The sequence below is a fragment of the Eutrema salsugineum genome, unplaced genomic scaffold, assembly GCF_000478725.1.
Source record: "Eutrema salsugineum unplaced genomic scaffold, Eutsalg1_0 scaffold_14, whole genome shotgun sequence".
NCBI lineage: Eukaryota > Viridiplantae > Streptophyta > Magnoliopsida > Brassicales > Brassicaceae > Eutrema > Eutrema salsugineum.
This window is the reverse complement of record NW_006256877.1, coordinates 6,721,999-6,737,415: the sequence shown is the minus strand read 5'-3', so window position 1 is coordinate 6,737,415 and position 15,417 is coordinate 6,721,999. Positions and strand designations below refer to the sequence as shown.

General features: G+C 35.9%; 3 protein-coding genes across 3 annotated transcripts in view; all 3 read left to right on the top strand.

The window, feature by feature from the left end:
- LOC18022801 (NADH dehydrogenase [ubiquinone] iron-sulfur protein 1, mitochondrial) overlaps positions 1 to 2,603 on the top strand; it is a 3,549-nt gene extending 946 nt beyond the window's left edge. The window contains exons 2-5 of the mRNA XM_006405804.2: positions 235 to 481; positions 569 to 863; positions 950 to 1,324; positions 1,400 to 2,603. Of these exons, the coding sequence (XP_006405867.2) occupies positions 235 to 481; positions 569 to 863; positions 950 to 1,324; positions 1,400 to 2,299 (1,817 nt within the window). The 3' untranslated portion in view covers positions 2,300 to 2,603. The remainder of the gene's footprint in view (positions 1 to 234; positions 482 to 568; positions 864 to 949; positions 1,325 to 1,399) is intronic.
- A 640-nt stretch (positions 2,604 to 3,243) lies between these two features.
- Positions 3,244 to 6,282, top strand: LOC18022440 (probable pre-mRNA-splicing factor ATP-dependent RNA helicase DEAH5). The gene is made up of 2 exons (XM_006405803.1): positions 3,244 to 5,795; positions 5,889 to 6,282. Exons 1-2 carry the CDS (start codon positions 3,244 to 3,246, stop codon positions 6,280 to 6,282), a joined length of 2,946 nt encoding a protein of 981 aa, XP_006405866.1.
- Positions 6,283 to 7,192: 910 nt separating this feature from the next.
- Positions 7,193 to 10,013, top strand: LOC18022439 (tRNA threonylcarbamoyladenosine dehydratase). Its single transcript, XM_006405802.2, has 11 exons — positions 7,193 to 7,325; positions 7,407 to 7,453; positions 7,563 to 7,653; positions 7,918 to 8,065; positions 8,162 to 8,374; positions 8,478 to 8,612; positions 8,719 to 8,853; positions 8,945 to 9,160; positions 9,357 to 9,481; positions 9,558 to 9,615; positions 9,709 to 10,013. Exons 1-11 carry the CDS (start codon positions 7,234 to 7,236, stop codon positions 9,817 to 9,819), a joined length of 1,371 nt encoding a protein of 456 aa, XP_006405865.2. The 5' UTR covers positions 7,193 to 7,233; the 3' UTR covers positions 9,820 to 10,013.
- The last annotated feature ends 5,404 nt before the right edge of the window (positions 10,014 to 15,417 follow it).

Sequence of the window (15,417 nt, the reverse complement as noted above, 5' to 3'; positions counted from 1 at the left end):
TCAACTTGCGTGCCAGTTTTTCTAAATGTTTTGTAAAGATGAACTTTTTTTCACTTTAGGTATTTTTGTTTCTCTTATAAGCTGTATTACTTTGTGTTCAGTATTGAAGTTTGTTTTTCCCTTAGTAAGTCTATATGGAGTTTTGAATACCCTTTGCATCAAAGTCCTTCTGTGTTATTGTTTCGTGTTCCGTAATGTTATACAATGCTAGACTTCTAAGTGTATTTCTTACAGGGATGAAGATTAAGACTGACACACCAATAGCAAAGAAGGCGAGGGAGGGAGTGATGGAATTCCTATTGATGAATCATCCTCTGGATTGCCCGATTTGTGACCAAGGAGGAGAGTGTGATCTCCAGGATCAGTCTATGGCTTTTGGATCTGACAGAGGCCGTTTCACTGAGATGAAAAGATCTGTCGTTGATAAAAACCTCGGTCCTCTTGTGAAGACTGTTATGACTCGGTGTATCCAGTGTACAAGGTTAGTTAGCTTCAAGTGTGATAGTTTAATTCATGCGATTTATAGGCTATTCTATTGATCAAGTTATGTTTCGATAATGTCTTTTAGGTGTGTACGATTTGCTTCGGAAGTTGCTGGGGTTGAGGATCTTGGTATGCTAGGACGTGGTAGTGGAGAAGAAATTGGAACTTATGTTGAAAAGCTTATGACCAGTGAACTCTCTGGAAACGTTATAGACATCTGTCCTGTGGGGGCCTTGACTTCAAAGCCTTTTGCCTTTAAAGCCAGAAACTGGGAGTTGAAAGGAACAGAAACAATTGATGTTAGTGACGCTGTTGGGTCCAACATCCGTGTTGATAGTAGAGGACCAGAGGTGATGCGTATTATTCCACGCCTTAACGAGGTATGTTTTCTTCTTACCTGCGTTAAAAAACGTTACTATTGAAGGTGTTTTGCTAGATGTTGAACCTTTGATTGTTTTTATTTCAGGATATTAATGAAGAGTGGATATCGGACAAAACCAGATTCAGTTATGACGGGCTGAAAAGACAAAGGCTGAGCGACCCTATGATTCGAGATTCCGATGGACGATTCAAGGCTGTGAGCTGGCGTGATGCCTTAGCTGTTGTGGGTGATATCGTTCATCAAGTGAAGTCGGATGAGATTGTTGGAATAGCTGGTCAGCTATCTGATGCAGAGTCCATGATGGTATTGAAGGACTTCGTTAACAGAATGGGTTCAGACAATGTCTGGTGTGAAGGAACAGCTGTTGGTGTTGATGCTGATCTTAGATACAGCTATCTAATGAACACTAGCATCAGCGGACTCGAGAACGCCGATCTCTTCCTTCTAGTTGGTACTCAGGTGAAGTTTCCGCCCTATCTCTTTGTAAAGTCCTTTTAGGCGGTACATTCACTTGCTTCGCTTTGTATTTACCAGCCAAGAGTTGAAGCTGCAATGGTGAACGCCAGGATCTGCAAGACAGTCCGTGCATCGAATGCTAAGGTTGCATACATTGGTCCACCTACAGATTTCAACTACGACTGCAAACACCTCGGGACCGGTCCTGATACACTCAAAGAAATCGCCGAGGGAAGCCACCCTTTCTGCTCGGCTCTCAAGAACGCCAAAAAACCTGCAATCATCGTTGGCGCTGGTCTCTTCAACAGAACCGACAAAGACGCGATCCTCTCTGCCGTTGAATCCATTGCACAAGCCAACAACGTCGTACGACCAGACTGGAACGGTCTAAACTATCTCCTTCTCTACGCTGCCCAGGCGGCTGCTCTTGATATTGGTCTCGTTCAACAATCCGCCAAAGCCCTTGACTCTGCGAAATTCGTCTACCTGATGGGAGCAGACGATGTAGACGTTGACAAGATCCCTAAAGACGCCTTTGTGGTTTACCAAGGACACCATGGTGACAAAGCGGTGTACCGTGCAAACGTGATTCTCCCTGCATCAGCCTTCACTGAGAAAGAAGGAACCTATGAAAACACAGAAGGGTTTACACAGCAGACAGTTCCTGCTGTTCCAACTGTCGGTGACGCAAGAGATGACTGGAAGATAGTGAGAGCCTTAGCCGAGGTCTCGGGTGTGAAGCTTCCATATAACTCGATCGACGGTGTTAGATCAAGAATCAAGAGCGTTGCACCAAATCTAGTCCACACAGATGAACGAGAGCCAGCTGCTTTTGGGCCTTCGTTGAAGCCAGAGTGCAAGGAGACAATGAGCAAGACGCCGTTCCAAACCGTGGTGGAGAATTTTTACATGACAAACTCGATCACAAGAGCATCAAAGATCATGGCGCAGTGCAGTGCCGTGCTCTTGAAGAAGTGAGAGCGTTTTTCACTTGCTCTGTTTCACATATTTGTTCTCTCTCTATTTTGCTAAAAATAAAGGTACTGATTCTTCGTTTGTTCTCCTCTCTATTTAAGCTGAGTGCCATTGGATCACGGTTTAAGCTTGCTGTGAAATCTATAAGCAAATTGCAATAAGCACATTGTTAGATGCTAAACTCTGCAGTGTTAAATTTGGATGCTTTGTGGCATCTTGTGTTTGTTCTTTGTAGGATTGGATTTTTCATGTGTACTCTTTATTGCATTTGCATATAATGAATTTCGGGCATGTGTTTAAAAACGAATCGCCATTGTTTTGAAGGCTTATTTGTCTGTTTATTAAATCTTACGATTAACATTCTATTTCCGAAGATAAACGTACATATTTTAAGGCCATATGTATTTTGTTTTGATTTGTTTTGTGAATTTATTGAACTTGATTTTGGCCCTCAAGTGCAAGTGTAGGTTAATTTGTTCATATGTGACTTGAGTTCAAAAACAAAATTTCGTTTATTTTTCGTGATTAATCTCAGCTCCATAAATCAATCTATGTTATCTGGAGAATTCTTTGATATCCAACGCTTTCTCTATTGATTTTCACTTCTCATCTTGAAATTTATTCTGGTTGTAATTTGTCAAACCGACTGTAACTCATTTAAATCTAGTTTTTTTGTTAAACTTTGTTCCTAAACCATCATATGGTTTAGTTTTACCAAAACCATGGTTTAGTTTATCAAACCATTTAATTAATTAAATTTAGCATGTACATGTAAGGAAAAAGGACGTACCATGTTTTCTTGCTAGGTTTATAAAACCTGAAATTTTGGTATCCCAAAAAAAAGCGAAAGAGCAAAGCAGAAAACAACCCTAGAAGAAAATCGATCGATATACAGAAAACAAAGTTGTTCTTGGACTCGTCTTGGATTCTCTTGTGGGTTACAAGCCATGGAAAATAAGGAACTCAAAAAATTGAACTATCTCTCTCTCGTCTCCAATGTCTGTAACGAATTAGAGACGCATCTTATAAGAGATGCCCCAAAGGTGTTGGCCGAGTTCATCATCCATCTTGGTCGTCACTCTGAGACTGTCGATGACTTCGATAAGAAGCTCAAGGAGGAAGACGTCACAGAGATTCCGGATTATTTCCTTCGCTCGCTGTTAACTGTTATCCACGGTATTTACCCTCCGAAACCTAAACCTAAGTCTGAGAAGAAGAAGAAGAAGAAGAAGAAGAAGAGAGAGGATGTAGAAGATGGAGATAAAGGAAGTTTCAAAGCTTTGGCTATTAAAGATACTAAGGATAAAGTTAAAGAGCTTGAGAAAGAGATGGAAAGAGAAGCGAGACAGAGACAAAGAGAGGAGAATCGAAATAAGAGTTGGGATCGAGAAAGAAGAAGAAGAGGTAAGAGAATGAGCTCACCTGAGAGATGGGAAGTGAAGCAGTTGATTGCCTCTGGTGTCTTGAGAATGGAGGAGTTTCCAAATTACGACGAGGAGGAAGGAGATGGGATGGTTTATCAAGAGGAAGAAGAAGAAGAAGTTGAGATTGAGATGAATGAAGAAGAACCTTCTTTCTTAAAGGGCCAAAGCAGGTACAGTACTGTTGACATGTCTCCAGTGAAGATCTTCAAGAATCCAGAAGGATCATTGAGCCGAGCAGCTGCATTGCAGTCTGCACTCACAAAGGAGAGGAGAGAAACGAGGGAGCAGCAGCAAAGAACAATGGTTGACTCAATCCCCAAGGATCTGAATCGTCCTTGGGAAGATCCAATGCCTGAAACTGGTGAAAGGCATCTTGCTCATGAGCTTAAGGGTTTAGGTTTATCAGCTTACGACATACCTGAATGGAAGAAGGATGCTTTTGGAAAAACTCCAACTTTTGGTCAAAGATCAAAGCTTTCTTCAATCCAGGAGCAAAGGAAGAGCCTTCCTATATACAAGTTGAAAAAAGAGCTGATACAAGCTGTGCAAGATAATCAAGTTTTGGTAGTCATTGGTGAGACTGGCTCTGGGAAGACAACACAGGTGACTCAGTATCTCGCTGAAGCAGGTTATACAACAAAAGGAAAGATTGGTTGTACTCAACCTCGGAGAGTTGCAGCGATGTCTGTAGCCAAGAGAGTAGCTGAGGAGTTTGGTTGCCGTTTAGGAGAAGAGGTAGGGTATGCGATTCGGTTTGAGGATTGTACTGGACCAGATACTGTGATCAAGTACATGACTGATGGTATGCTTCTTAGAGAGATTCTGATAGACGAAAACCTCTCTCAATACTCTGTTGTCATGCTTGATGAAGCTCACGAGCGGACAATACACACTGATGTTCTGTTTGGTCTTCTAAAGAAGCTGTTGAAACGTAGAACCGACCTTCGTCTGATAGTCACGTCAGCTACATTGGATGCTGAGAAATTCTCTGGCTATTTCTTCAACTGCAACATCTTCACAATCCCTGGAAGAACCTTCCCTGTTGAGATACTGTATACAACACAGCCAGAGTCTGATTACTTGGATGCAGCTCTTATCATAGTCCTTCAAATTCACTTGACTGAGCCGGAAGGTGACATTCTCCTCTTTTTAACAGGACAGGAAGAAATCGATTATGCATGTCAGTCACTGTACGAGAGAATGCAAGCCCTAGGTAAAAATGTACCTAAACTCAACATACTTCCAGTTTACAGTGCCCTTCCTAGTGAAATGCAGTCTAGGATATTTGATCCTTCATCTCCTGGTACACGGAAAGTGGTTGTAGCCACAAATATTGCAGAAGCTTCTTTGACAATAGATGGGATATATTATGTTGTTGATCCTGGTTTTGCAAAGCAGAACGTGTATAACCCAAAGCAAAGGTTAGAATCTCTAGTCATAACTCCAATCTCACAGGCATCAGCAAAGCAAAGAGCTGGACGTGCTGGTCGTACTGGTCCAGGTAAATGTTACCGTCTCTACACGAAGAGCGCATATAGTAACGAGATGCTTCCTACATCAACCCCTGAAATACAAAGGATTGATCTTGGAATGACAACGCTTACCATGAAAGCAATGGGCATCAACGACTTGCTATCGTTTGATTTCATGGATCCACCAAAACCACAGGCTTTGATATCTGCCATGGAACAGTTGTATAGCTTGGGGGCTTTGGATGAGGAAGGGTTGTTGACAAAGCTAGGTAGAAAAATGGCTGAGTTTCCTCTTGAACCACCGCTCTCAAAAACATTGCTGGCTAGTGTGGAACTCGGATGCAGCGATGAGATTTTAACGGTGATTGCTATGATCCAGACGGGCAACATATTCTATAGACCGAGGAATAAGCAAGCTGAAGCAGACCAAAGAAGGGCAAAGTTTTTCCAGCCTGAAGGTGACCACTTTACATTGCTAGCTGTATATGAAGCTTGGAAGGCCAACAACTTCTCAGGATCATGGTGTATCGAAAACTTCGTACAGTCACGATCGTTAAGACGTGCTCAAGATGTGAGGAAACAGCTTCTCAGCATTATGGACAAGTAAGTAACTAAACTATAGTATATATATATAGACTTTGTTGATATGTGTGGCAAGACCAGTCTTTTGAACGTGTGATTTTGATTGTTTTACAGGTTTAAACTAGATGTGATAAGCGCGGGAAAGAATCTTACAAAGATAAGCAAAGCAATCACAGCAGGATTCTTCTTCCATGGAGCAAGAAAAGATCCACAGGAAGGTTACAGGACGCTAGTGGAGAACCAACCGGTTTATATACATCCGAGCGGCTCGCTGTTCCAGAGACAACCAGATTGGGTGATATATCATGAACTTGTGATGACGACCAAAGAGTACATGAGAGAAGTGACTGTGATTGACTCAAAGTGGCTTGTTGAGTTAGCTCCAAGATTCTTCAAAGTCGCTGATCCAACCAAAATGAGCAAGCGTAAGCGCCTGCAACGGATTGAGCCTTTGTATGATCGTTATCACGAGCCTAACTCATGGCGTCTCAGCAAAAGACGTGCTTAAGAGACTTCCAAGTTTTTGTTCTTCTTCCTTTCGTTTATCACACAAATCCTCAACTGTATTTATTTATTCTTTTCATCATTCTTTCTTTTGACATATATAATGTCAGTTTTGAACCCTATTCATATACGTCGAGCTGAGCTAGATGAAAGTTATGATCACTGAGCAATTCTGTGACTAGTTTGTCATATGTCAAAAATCATTTATTTTGCATTCCTTGATACATAAGCCATGGTAAGAAGTTGTAATATTTTTGTTTTTGTATTTGAACAATTCCATCAAATCTTGGTTTATTCGGTTCTTTGGTATGACCGGGCCGAACCAAAACGATGATGAACGAAACATGAATTTTGGTAAGAAAAGATGAATTTTGGTTAACTCGGTCCACTTTTGAGCTGATGAGCAAAACATGAATTTTGGTAAGAAAATATTGATTTCGTCAGTAATAAATTTAAAACGAGAAAAAAAAAACATAAGTTTTTAAGTTTTAGTTATTTAAGGAACAAACTATGTTGTGAATAGTTTAAGTTATCATTTTTTGTTGAGTGGAGTAGAATAGTCACAACATTAAATCGACAAACAGAATGGATGAACAAGTTATATCGTTGTAAAACATGATTAAACGATACAATATTGCTTTTTTTTCTCTTAAGACTCTAGTTTAGAATGTGATTATAATGGTCTTTTAACCTCGTTCATCCGTTTTATTTGTCGAATGGTATGTCTAGTTTAGTTCAGTCAATAATTTTTTTTTAGTTTAAATTTAAAATTCATGAAAATTGATGATTTAATTTATTTATGCTCTAGTTTGTGCTTGAAATGGTTAAAATTTGAAAGTTTATGTTTTTGTGACAATTTTCCCAATTTTAAAACCCTAAACCCTTAATTCGATTCGCGTCTTCTTCGCTGGGAACGAGATAAGGCAAAAGAAACAGAGTGAGAAAATTAACGGTCATGGAACAAAAATTAAAGTACCTGAGTCTCGTCGGAGCCGGAGCTCTAATCGGATCCCTCTCCTCCGTCGCTCTCCTTAAACTTCTCTGCAGGCAAAAAAAAACCCTCTGCTTTCGATAATGTTGCTTCGAGATAATTGACCCGTTGATTCAAGTTGTGTTTATCTATTGCAGGAGCTCAGTGAAGCAGCATGATCAAAACCCAGGAACTAAGCTGTTAGGTACTTTGTGAAATTTATTTTCTTTTTTCCAATCTTGAGATGAAGAAGATGAAAAATTAGTTTTCTTTGTTTGGATCCAATATCAAAAATGCAATTTTTTTGTTTGCAGGAAATGGTATTGAAACTGAAACAGAAAGAGTTACTTCAGCAATTGGTCAGGATCTTTTGACAGATGAAATTGTGTCTGAACATTTAACCAGGTACCTTTATAAATTTTAGTGTCTTAATCTTAATGAAATGATTGTTTTGGTAGCTGATACTAAAGAGACACAAAGCTATGATCTTTATGAAAGTATTGGTTCGTCAAGAAAGGGCAAGCAAAAAGACTCAAAAGAAAATCTTCTTTAACATTTGTTATTTCACGTTTGTTGTGATGTCTGAATCTTCTTGTATTGAGGTTATGAAGTACATTACCTGATGCTATAATGATTCTAAAAATGGTTTATGCTGATTTCTCTGTGTAGGAATATCCAGTTTTTCGACCTTGAAGCTCAGCGTAAAGTAACTGGGTCATATGTTGTGGTCATTGGGCTTGGAGGTGTAGGGAGTCATGCTGCATCTATGCTCTTGAGGTCAGGTGTTGGGAAGCTCCTCCTTGTAGATTTTGACCAGGTACTATGATGTTATATTTGATCTGTTTCACTCAAAACTTGCATTACAAAAGTTCAACCATCTTGGTTCACACTTATTCTTAAATTACTTGAAAAGGTGTCACTTTCATCACTGAATCGACACGCTGTTGCAACACGAGCAGATGTTGGTATTCCGAAAGCTGTTTGTCTCAAGAACCATTTCTCTTCGATATTTCCTGAATGCCGTGTAGAAGCCAAAGTGATGCTGTATGACTCATCGTCCGAAGAAGAGATTCTCTCAGGCAAACCAGATTTCGTTTTGGACTGCATTGACAACATCGATACAAAGGTGCCCTTTTACGTGCTCATGAACTTGAATTGATCGGTTGATATGTGAGACATTAGTTAAGCACATGTGTGTATAATTGCCTGATCTTAAAACAAAATGTTAGGTGGGACTTTTGGCTGCATGTGTTAAAAGGGGTTTGAAAGTTCTGTCTGCAACTGGTGCGGGTGCTAGAGCTGATCCAACAAGAATCAGAATGGCTGATTTAAGAGAATCCACAATTGATCCATTATCTCGATCTGTAACACCTTTTAACTCTTTCCTCTATCGATATTGATGGTTCATCAAATAGATAAGTATTGATGGTTGATGATTAAAATCCTCCTACATGGTTCTTGACTTTTCAGGTAAGACACAGACTGAGGAGAGAACACGGCATTGAAGGAGGCATTCCTGTTGTGTTTTCCCTGGAAAAACCAAAAGCAAAGCTGCTTCCCTTTAAGGGGCCTAATGGGGAAGACGAGAATCCTTCAGATTATCAAGTAACTAATATCAGTTCTTGAAAAACTGAACATTCTATATCCAATCTTTTACACTAGTCATTGATCTTAATAGCTTGCTTGTGAATTTCAGGTAGTTCCTGGCTTCCGTGTTCGGATCATTCCTGTTCTTGGAACCATCCCGGCTATTTTCGGACAAATCATGGCATCGTATGTAATAACACAGCTTGCGGGTCTGCAAGTTCAGATGGAGCCTATCGTAAATCTTGATTTGGATCATTACCGATTGCTTCATCAACGCCTTATTGAGCATGAGGAGACAGTTTATGGCACATCTGCAGAAGTCCAGGTATTTAGATTGGCCTCAGTAACGATCTGATGATATATTTGTGCTCTTTGTCGCTAAAACTGGTAAAGAAAAAGGAACGGTAACTGAAGACATATGTGACACTTGAAACTGCTTGTGAAGTTAAAATTTCAATGCTCTAAACTATGGTACATTTCCTGAAAATGATAAAAATTTGATCTCCTTTTGTCTTCTGTAGGTAGATGTTGAGGAAGTGAAGTACATAGTGAAAGAGTTGTGGCATGGACGAAGTGCTAGAGACGAGGCTGCAAAAGATGTTGGGAGAGGAATGTGGCGAGCCATGAATGAGTTGATGCTCGTAAGGTATGTTCAATTTCATTCCACAAAAAAAATATTGGAAAATTCTCCGTTACATAATGTGGAAGTTATGATTGATCAGATGGGATGCAAAGAAGCCAGCATCAGTCTCAAACTTGATTCTTTTGAAGTTTAAAGAGGTTTGGGTCTTTTTCTTATGGAATCATTACGAAGAGTTCATCGATTTGGTCTGGTTGTGTTACATTTTGAGGTATGGTGTTTTGTTGTAATAGGCTGATGAACATGAAGCTAAGAGTCTTGAGGAAGTGAAGGAAAGAGAAGCAGAGTTCTTTGAAAAAGTTTCATGCGTGCTGAAGAAGGCTGAGATGGATTTCTACGGCTAGAAGACAATAACCCATTCAACATCAATCACACATTGTTGAAGAATCTTTGGTTATTATTAGGGACATAGACTCTGAAACGACCTGCTCCTCTTTCTTTTTTAACAAAAAAAAATACTCGATGTAATGTATGATTTCTCAGATGATTAGCAAAACTATTGTTCTTTAATTTTTTTCAACATGTTGTGGAATTATATTTGGGAATATCATGTAGAAATCAGTTTTGAAAGGAAACGAACAACATTTCACTATCTGATGCAGCTGCATCTAACATTGTTTTCCATGTTGTATCACATACGATGGCACCTATGTTGCATGCTGTGACGTATATTTAGAGAGCTTATTTCTTTTCTTTTTATCATTAAACTTTGGGGTTTTTCTGTTTATTTTCTATTTTTGATTATCGTTCTTTCTTTTTCTTTTAGGGTAGCTAGGTTTAGTCTCCTCTATTTAAGTGTTTCTTTTGCTTCTATGTTATATACTTTCTTGAAGTTTAATAAACGATAGTTCTTCTATTTGCCTTGTATTGATTGAATTCATCAAAACAAAAAAGTGAGTCTAATGCGATTCAGAAGCTGTTTCAGTTCATACAATTTTTAGTTGTTTGTTTTATCAATCAGGCTGGTCACGTATTGTCGAAAATGACCACTAACTAACTCCAAATATGACAATCATAAAGAGACTTAAGTTGAAAAAGAGACACAACGTTTAACTGCCATGAAGATACTGGTTTAAAACCAGGTTACAAATTTAATAGTCGCACGGATTTGTGTTGGATAAAACAACGACACTCCAATTTTAAAGACGTAAAGTATACAAATTCAAAACGTGAGTGCGTGTGTATCTGTGATGTGTCAAAATATCACGATCCAATGCACACGTCCCTGTCGGTAATTTTTTTTTCCACAGCTTTCTATTAATATATTTTCTAAAGTTTTCATTATATTAGTTTTTTTTTTGTAAAAATGATACTAACTTATTAAATTTTATTTAAATTTTATCTTTACATGATAAATATTATAGAGGTGAATTAAGAAAAGGAGTACTAATTATAAATAGAATTTAAAAGTATCTAATAGTTTTTGGAAACAATAATTTTTTTAGTAAACAAATAGTAATTAGAAATGGAGGAAAATACTTAAAAACTATTAGAAAAGGGATATTCTTGCCACATCCATAATGGCAATTTGTAAAGTTATAATAAAATAGAGATGGAGGAGAGAGCTACTTGGTCTATTGATTAATCAATATTTTGATAATCCTACTCTAGGTGAGTAGGTGAGAGGCTCAATAATGAAATGGATAGAGGCCAATTCCCATTAGTCTAGTGATAGATCAAATATTTGATTTTTTTACATTATGTGTGTGGGGTTTTATTTCTAGATCATGGTTATGGATTTTAGTTTATCTGAGATTTTAACGTGCTACAAATATAGTCGACATTTATGATGCAATTAAATCATTTTTTTTTACGACATGATGCATTAAATCATTTATCATAGATTTCTGTAATATGAAAAGAGTTGTCACTCCTCAAATCGTATGTAAAATCGTTTAATATAACATAACCTATATAGATGACAAAAAATGAAATAATAGATTATTACACATTAAAAATACAACAATATTTACGTTCGAATGTTTGTAATCACATTGGAAAAAGGACTTTCTTTTATTATTTTTAGACCGGAAATGTAAAAAGCACTAACACAATAAAGACATATATTAAAATGAAAAGAAAAGTATCGGTTAGTAGTCGTTTCTTAAAAAATACTTGGATTCGTGCCTTGTTTTATGGGAAAGAGCATTGTATGAACAGAAAATCTTTCGCCAAAAATAAAAAATGAAAAGTTTTGATCAATTTCAAAAGGAATTTCTGAATAGAAGCTATTTTCAGATTTAAAATTCAGACCAAACCAATCGGATCACTTTTACAAACATTGTTTGGTAGTTTCCAGATAAAAATCGTAAAGGCATTATTGAAAAATAGAAATATTAATGAGGTACGTATAAATCGTGTATTACAGCGAAACAAACATTAAATTTTACTAGTCTTATTTCTTTGATTATTTTTTTATGTGTAAGTTTTTTTGGGCGAAAGAAGTGTAATTTATTGAGAGTTTCTTGTAAACAAAATAAGCTAATAAGTTCATGTCTTTTATATTTTTAATAACTTGGATATATGCTTTTTACTATCCTTGAGGAAAAAAAATTAGTAATGGGCGGTCCAAAATAAGTAGATGACTTTATTTTATGTTGTCAACGTCACTTACAAATGAATCTCTTTTCTATACACCAGACCGCCAAGAGCATGGAGTCCATTGGTGGTATAATCTTTCAAATTTCTCCTCAATATAATATTATTATTTTAATAGATTTAGCTATAATGATATGATTTTATATAGAGTTAAATGAGAAACTATGATTTTCATAGTTTCTATAGGCATTTGGTGCAATTACTCTTTTATATATGAGATTAGACGACTATTGATTACTCAGGCAATCACAGAAATTTAATTCAATCTTTTAACAAGCAAAAATCAAGGTGTTGATCTATATATTTAACCCTCGATTTCTATTGTTTTTATATATAACACTGACATGCAATTTTTCAATTTTAGACCATTAACTTTGCTATTAAGGCAGAATATCTTCGTTTAGCTTACATATAAAATTATTGGATTAGGTGGGTTGGATCATACACTTTTAGGATATCGTAATTATCTCATATTCTATTATATCAATATTAAATAACTTAATGTAAAATAGCACTTTCATTTTTTAGTATTATTGTCGCTTTTGAAATCAAAACATTATCAATAGTTGATTCTAAATCAAAAACAAAAAAAAGATCGTCGAGTTAGGTGTAGTGTGCTCTCCTTTTGAAGGGACACTCTTTTTATTTCCGCCTTCTTGAATGGATATTCCAAAAAAACACAAACAAATTCGTCAATTATGCCTATGGTCTATGGTATATATTAGTGTAATTAAAAAAATATATTCAAAAGTATCCAACACTTTCCAAATAGAAAAACAAGTTTAAGCCTTTGAGGCATAATTGCATCAACAACGCCTTACATCAACGCGCCATATGTATATTCTCATCTACCTTCATGATTGAATAATGTAAGTGGAAATTGTTTTTGGATTTATTTTATTAACAAAATGTTATGAATCTAAGTTTATAATTTTCTCGGGTCAGAAACAAGAGCAAGGAGGGTAATTAGTCTTTGGTGTTCGAACTCAAAACTTTAATGTTTTTACTATTTAGATAGGCAACTAATACGTTGGTTGAGAATGAGATAACGATGGTTTAAGAATGTGATATTGTGGTTCTAACCAGTAAATATTTTTTAGTTCACTTAAGAACATTTCAACTGTTTAATTAGGATAATAAGGTGGCTGAAATGTTTAGTTTTTTCTGTTGATTTCCTGATTTTAATTAGATTTTTTTTATCAAAGATTTTAATTAGAAATTATTCGTGATAGTTTGAATTTAAAAAGTTTGGATGGGTTTAGTAATTCAAATTATAAGTTGGGAAGGTGAACGACGAGCTCGTGTTTTAGATAGTCAAAATCGTAAGAAATCATTTTTAGAGAAAAAAATTACCTCTTTTTAAAACAACTAGCAAATGATAGAACGTAACTATAGTGTTATAACTGGTTAAAAATTTTCTTTTGAATAGTAATCTTTTATCAAAAAAAAAAAGAATTCGAATAGTAAAAAACTATAGATGATCTTCAACAATTAAAAAAGAATTCGTAACTATTACCGACTTTCTTAACTAATCAGTACTTCTTTTTCTTACAAAACATAATAGAATTTGAAACGAAAAGAAATGTATTCTATTAATGGAAGTCATGGTTTAACGTGGTAGCTAGTACGTAGGACATGCCATAAAATAACCTTTATAGCCACTACGTGAAAGTTGTAGAAATTACATGTGAATTGACTCCAGAATAGTATGAACAAAAATCAGTTAACAAAATATTATTAATCTCACCAAAGTCTAAAAACGAAGACCATTTGTCTTTAAAAAAAAAAAGACCATTTTTCTGAAATCGAAGAGAAAACGCGTTTCCGGAATTTCGCTTTGTTTCACCAAGAGAAAACGCGTTTCCGAAACAAAAATCAGTAGTCGTCTTCCCTTTATCGCCTTTGACTACGTGTCAGCCGCTTCCCTGATCGTTTTTTTTTGGGTTTTTTCTGTATTACATCAAATCTCTTCTAAATTTATAATCAAAATGGTGTAAAAGATAAAAAAAAAAATAGATTCTTCTATTAATTAGATTCGAAACAGATTACTTGCTAAAATGATTGAGAATTGGGTGAACTAATCATCATTCAAGTGAGAATTAGATTTTTTTGACGTTATTAGCTTGTTATTAATTTTTGGTATCTCAAATATATGTGTCCACTCTCTTCCAAAAAAGCATAAACATGCATTTATCTTCTCCTCATATATCTTCTCCTCGAAAACAGTTACCAAACCGACCTAACTTGTATTAATATATGAAGCTAGTTAACCAAAAGAAAAAGTGATGTTCAACGTATTTTTGATTTTTTCTTATCAACAATATATTATTTTGTATATCAAACTTAACGTGAAAAGGAAGCAAAACAAAACCACTCAACAGAACTCACAAGTATATATCAAACTTTAGATTAATTATTGGATATGATTCGTAATTGTGGAATGTTTCGTTTTGTTTACCAGTCAATTAGAATCAATATTTTTCTTTGTTATGACTCAAACCATTTATCATGTTAAAATATTTTTTAACATCTCATTTCAGTTTTTGCATGAAACATATATATGGATCCGACCTATGGGAGCGTGTACAATTACAGGGGGATGTTCAGTACCGATTCTTATAGTACTGTTCGAGGAGTTGATAAGCTAATTCTTATAGATGTCTATTTGCCGGGTTGTCCACCTCAATTCTGACACAAAGAACTTATACTTATTAGATCTAATAAGTACATTAGACCTAATAGAATTATTTTGCTGTATCCAGACTAATACCAATCCAACCCATTTCATGAATAAAATGTGACCAATTAACCAACCAACTGTTTTATTTACTTGATTTCAATTTTGATGAAATCCTAAAATAAAAAAATTAGAAAAAACTTCTATTTCTATTTTCTATATAGTATAGACAAAATTTTAATGATAGATCTGGACTAAACTATAATTAACCCATAAAAATACTATATTCTCAATAAAAAAGATAGTCCTAGGTCGTTTGCTGAGCTAAAACCACTTAGTTAACATTAATCACCCAATAACTAATCAAAACCGAAAACAAATTTAGTTATCTATATATTTGTAGCCTTATCCATGACATCGCCAACCGACATAAGTACTAGCTTAAAATCATATATTATACAAAAAAAACAAACGAACATTAAAATGATATTAGATGTTGACAAAAAAAAATATCATATGATATTAGATGAACGTAAACCACTTCCAATTAGTTGCACAATCTCCTTCAAAATTTCTCCTCTCTCTTTATAATATTCGTGCGCGTGTGTGTATATATATAACATAAACACACTCTTCTTCCTTCACCTCTCTCTCTCTTCACTCACTC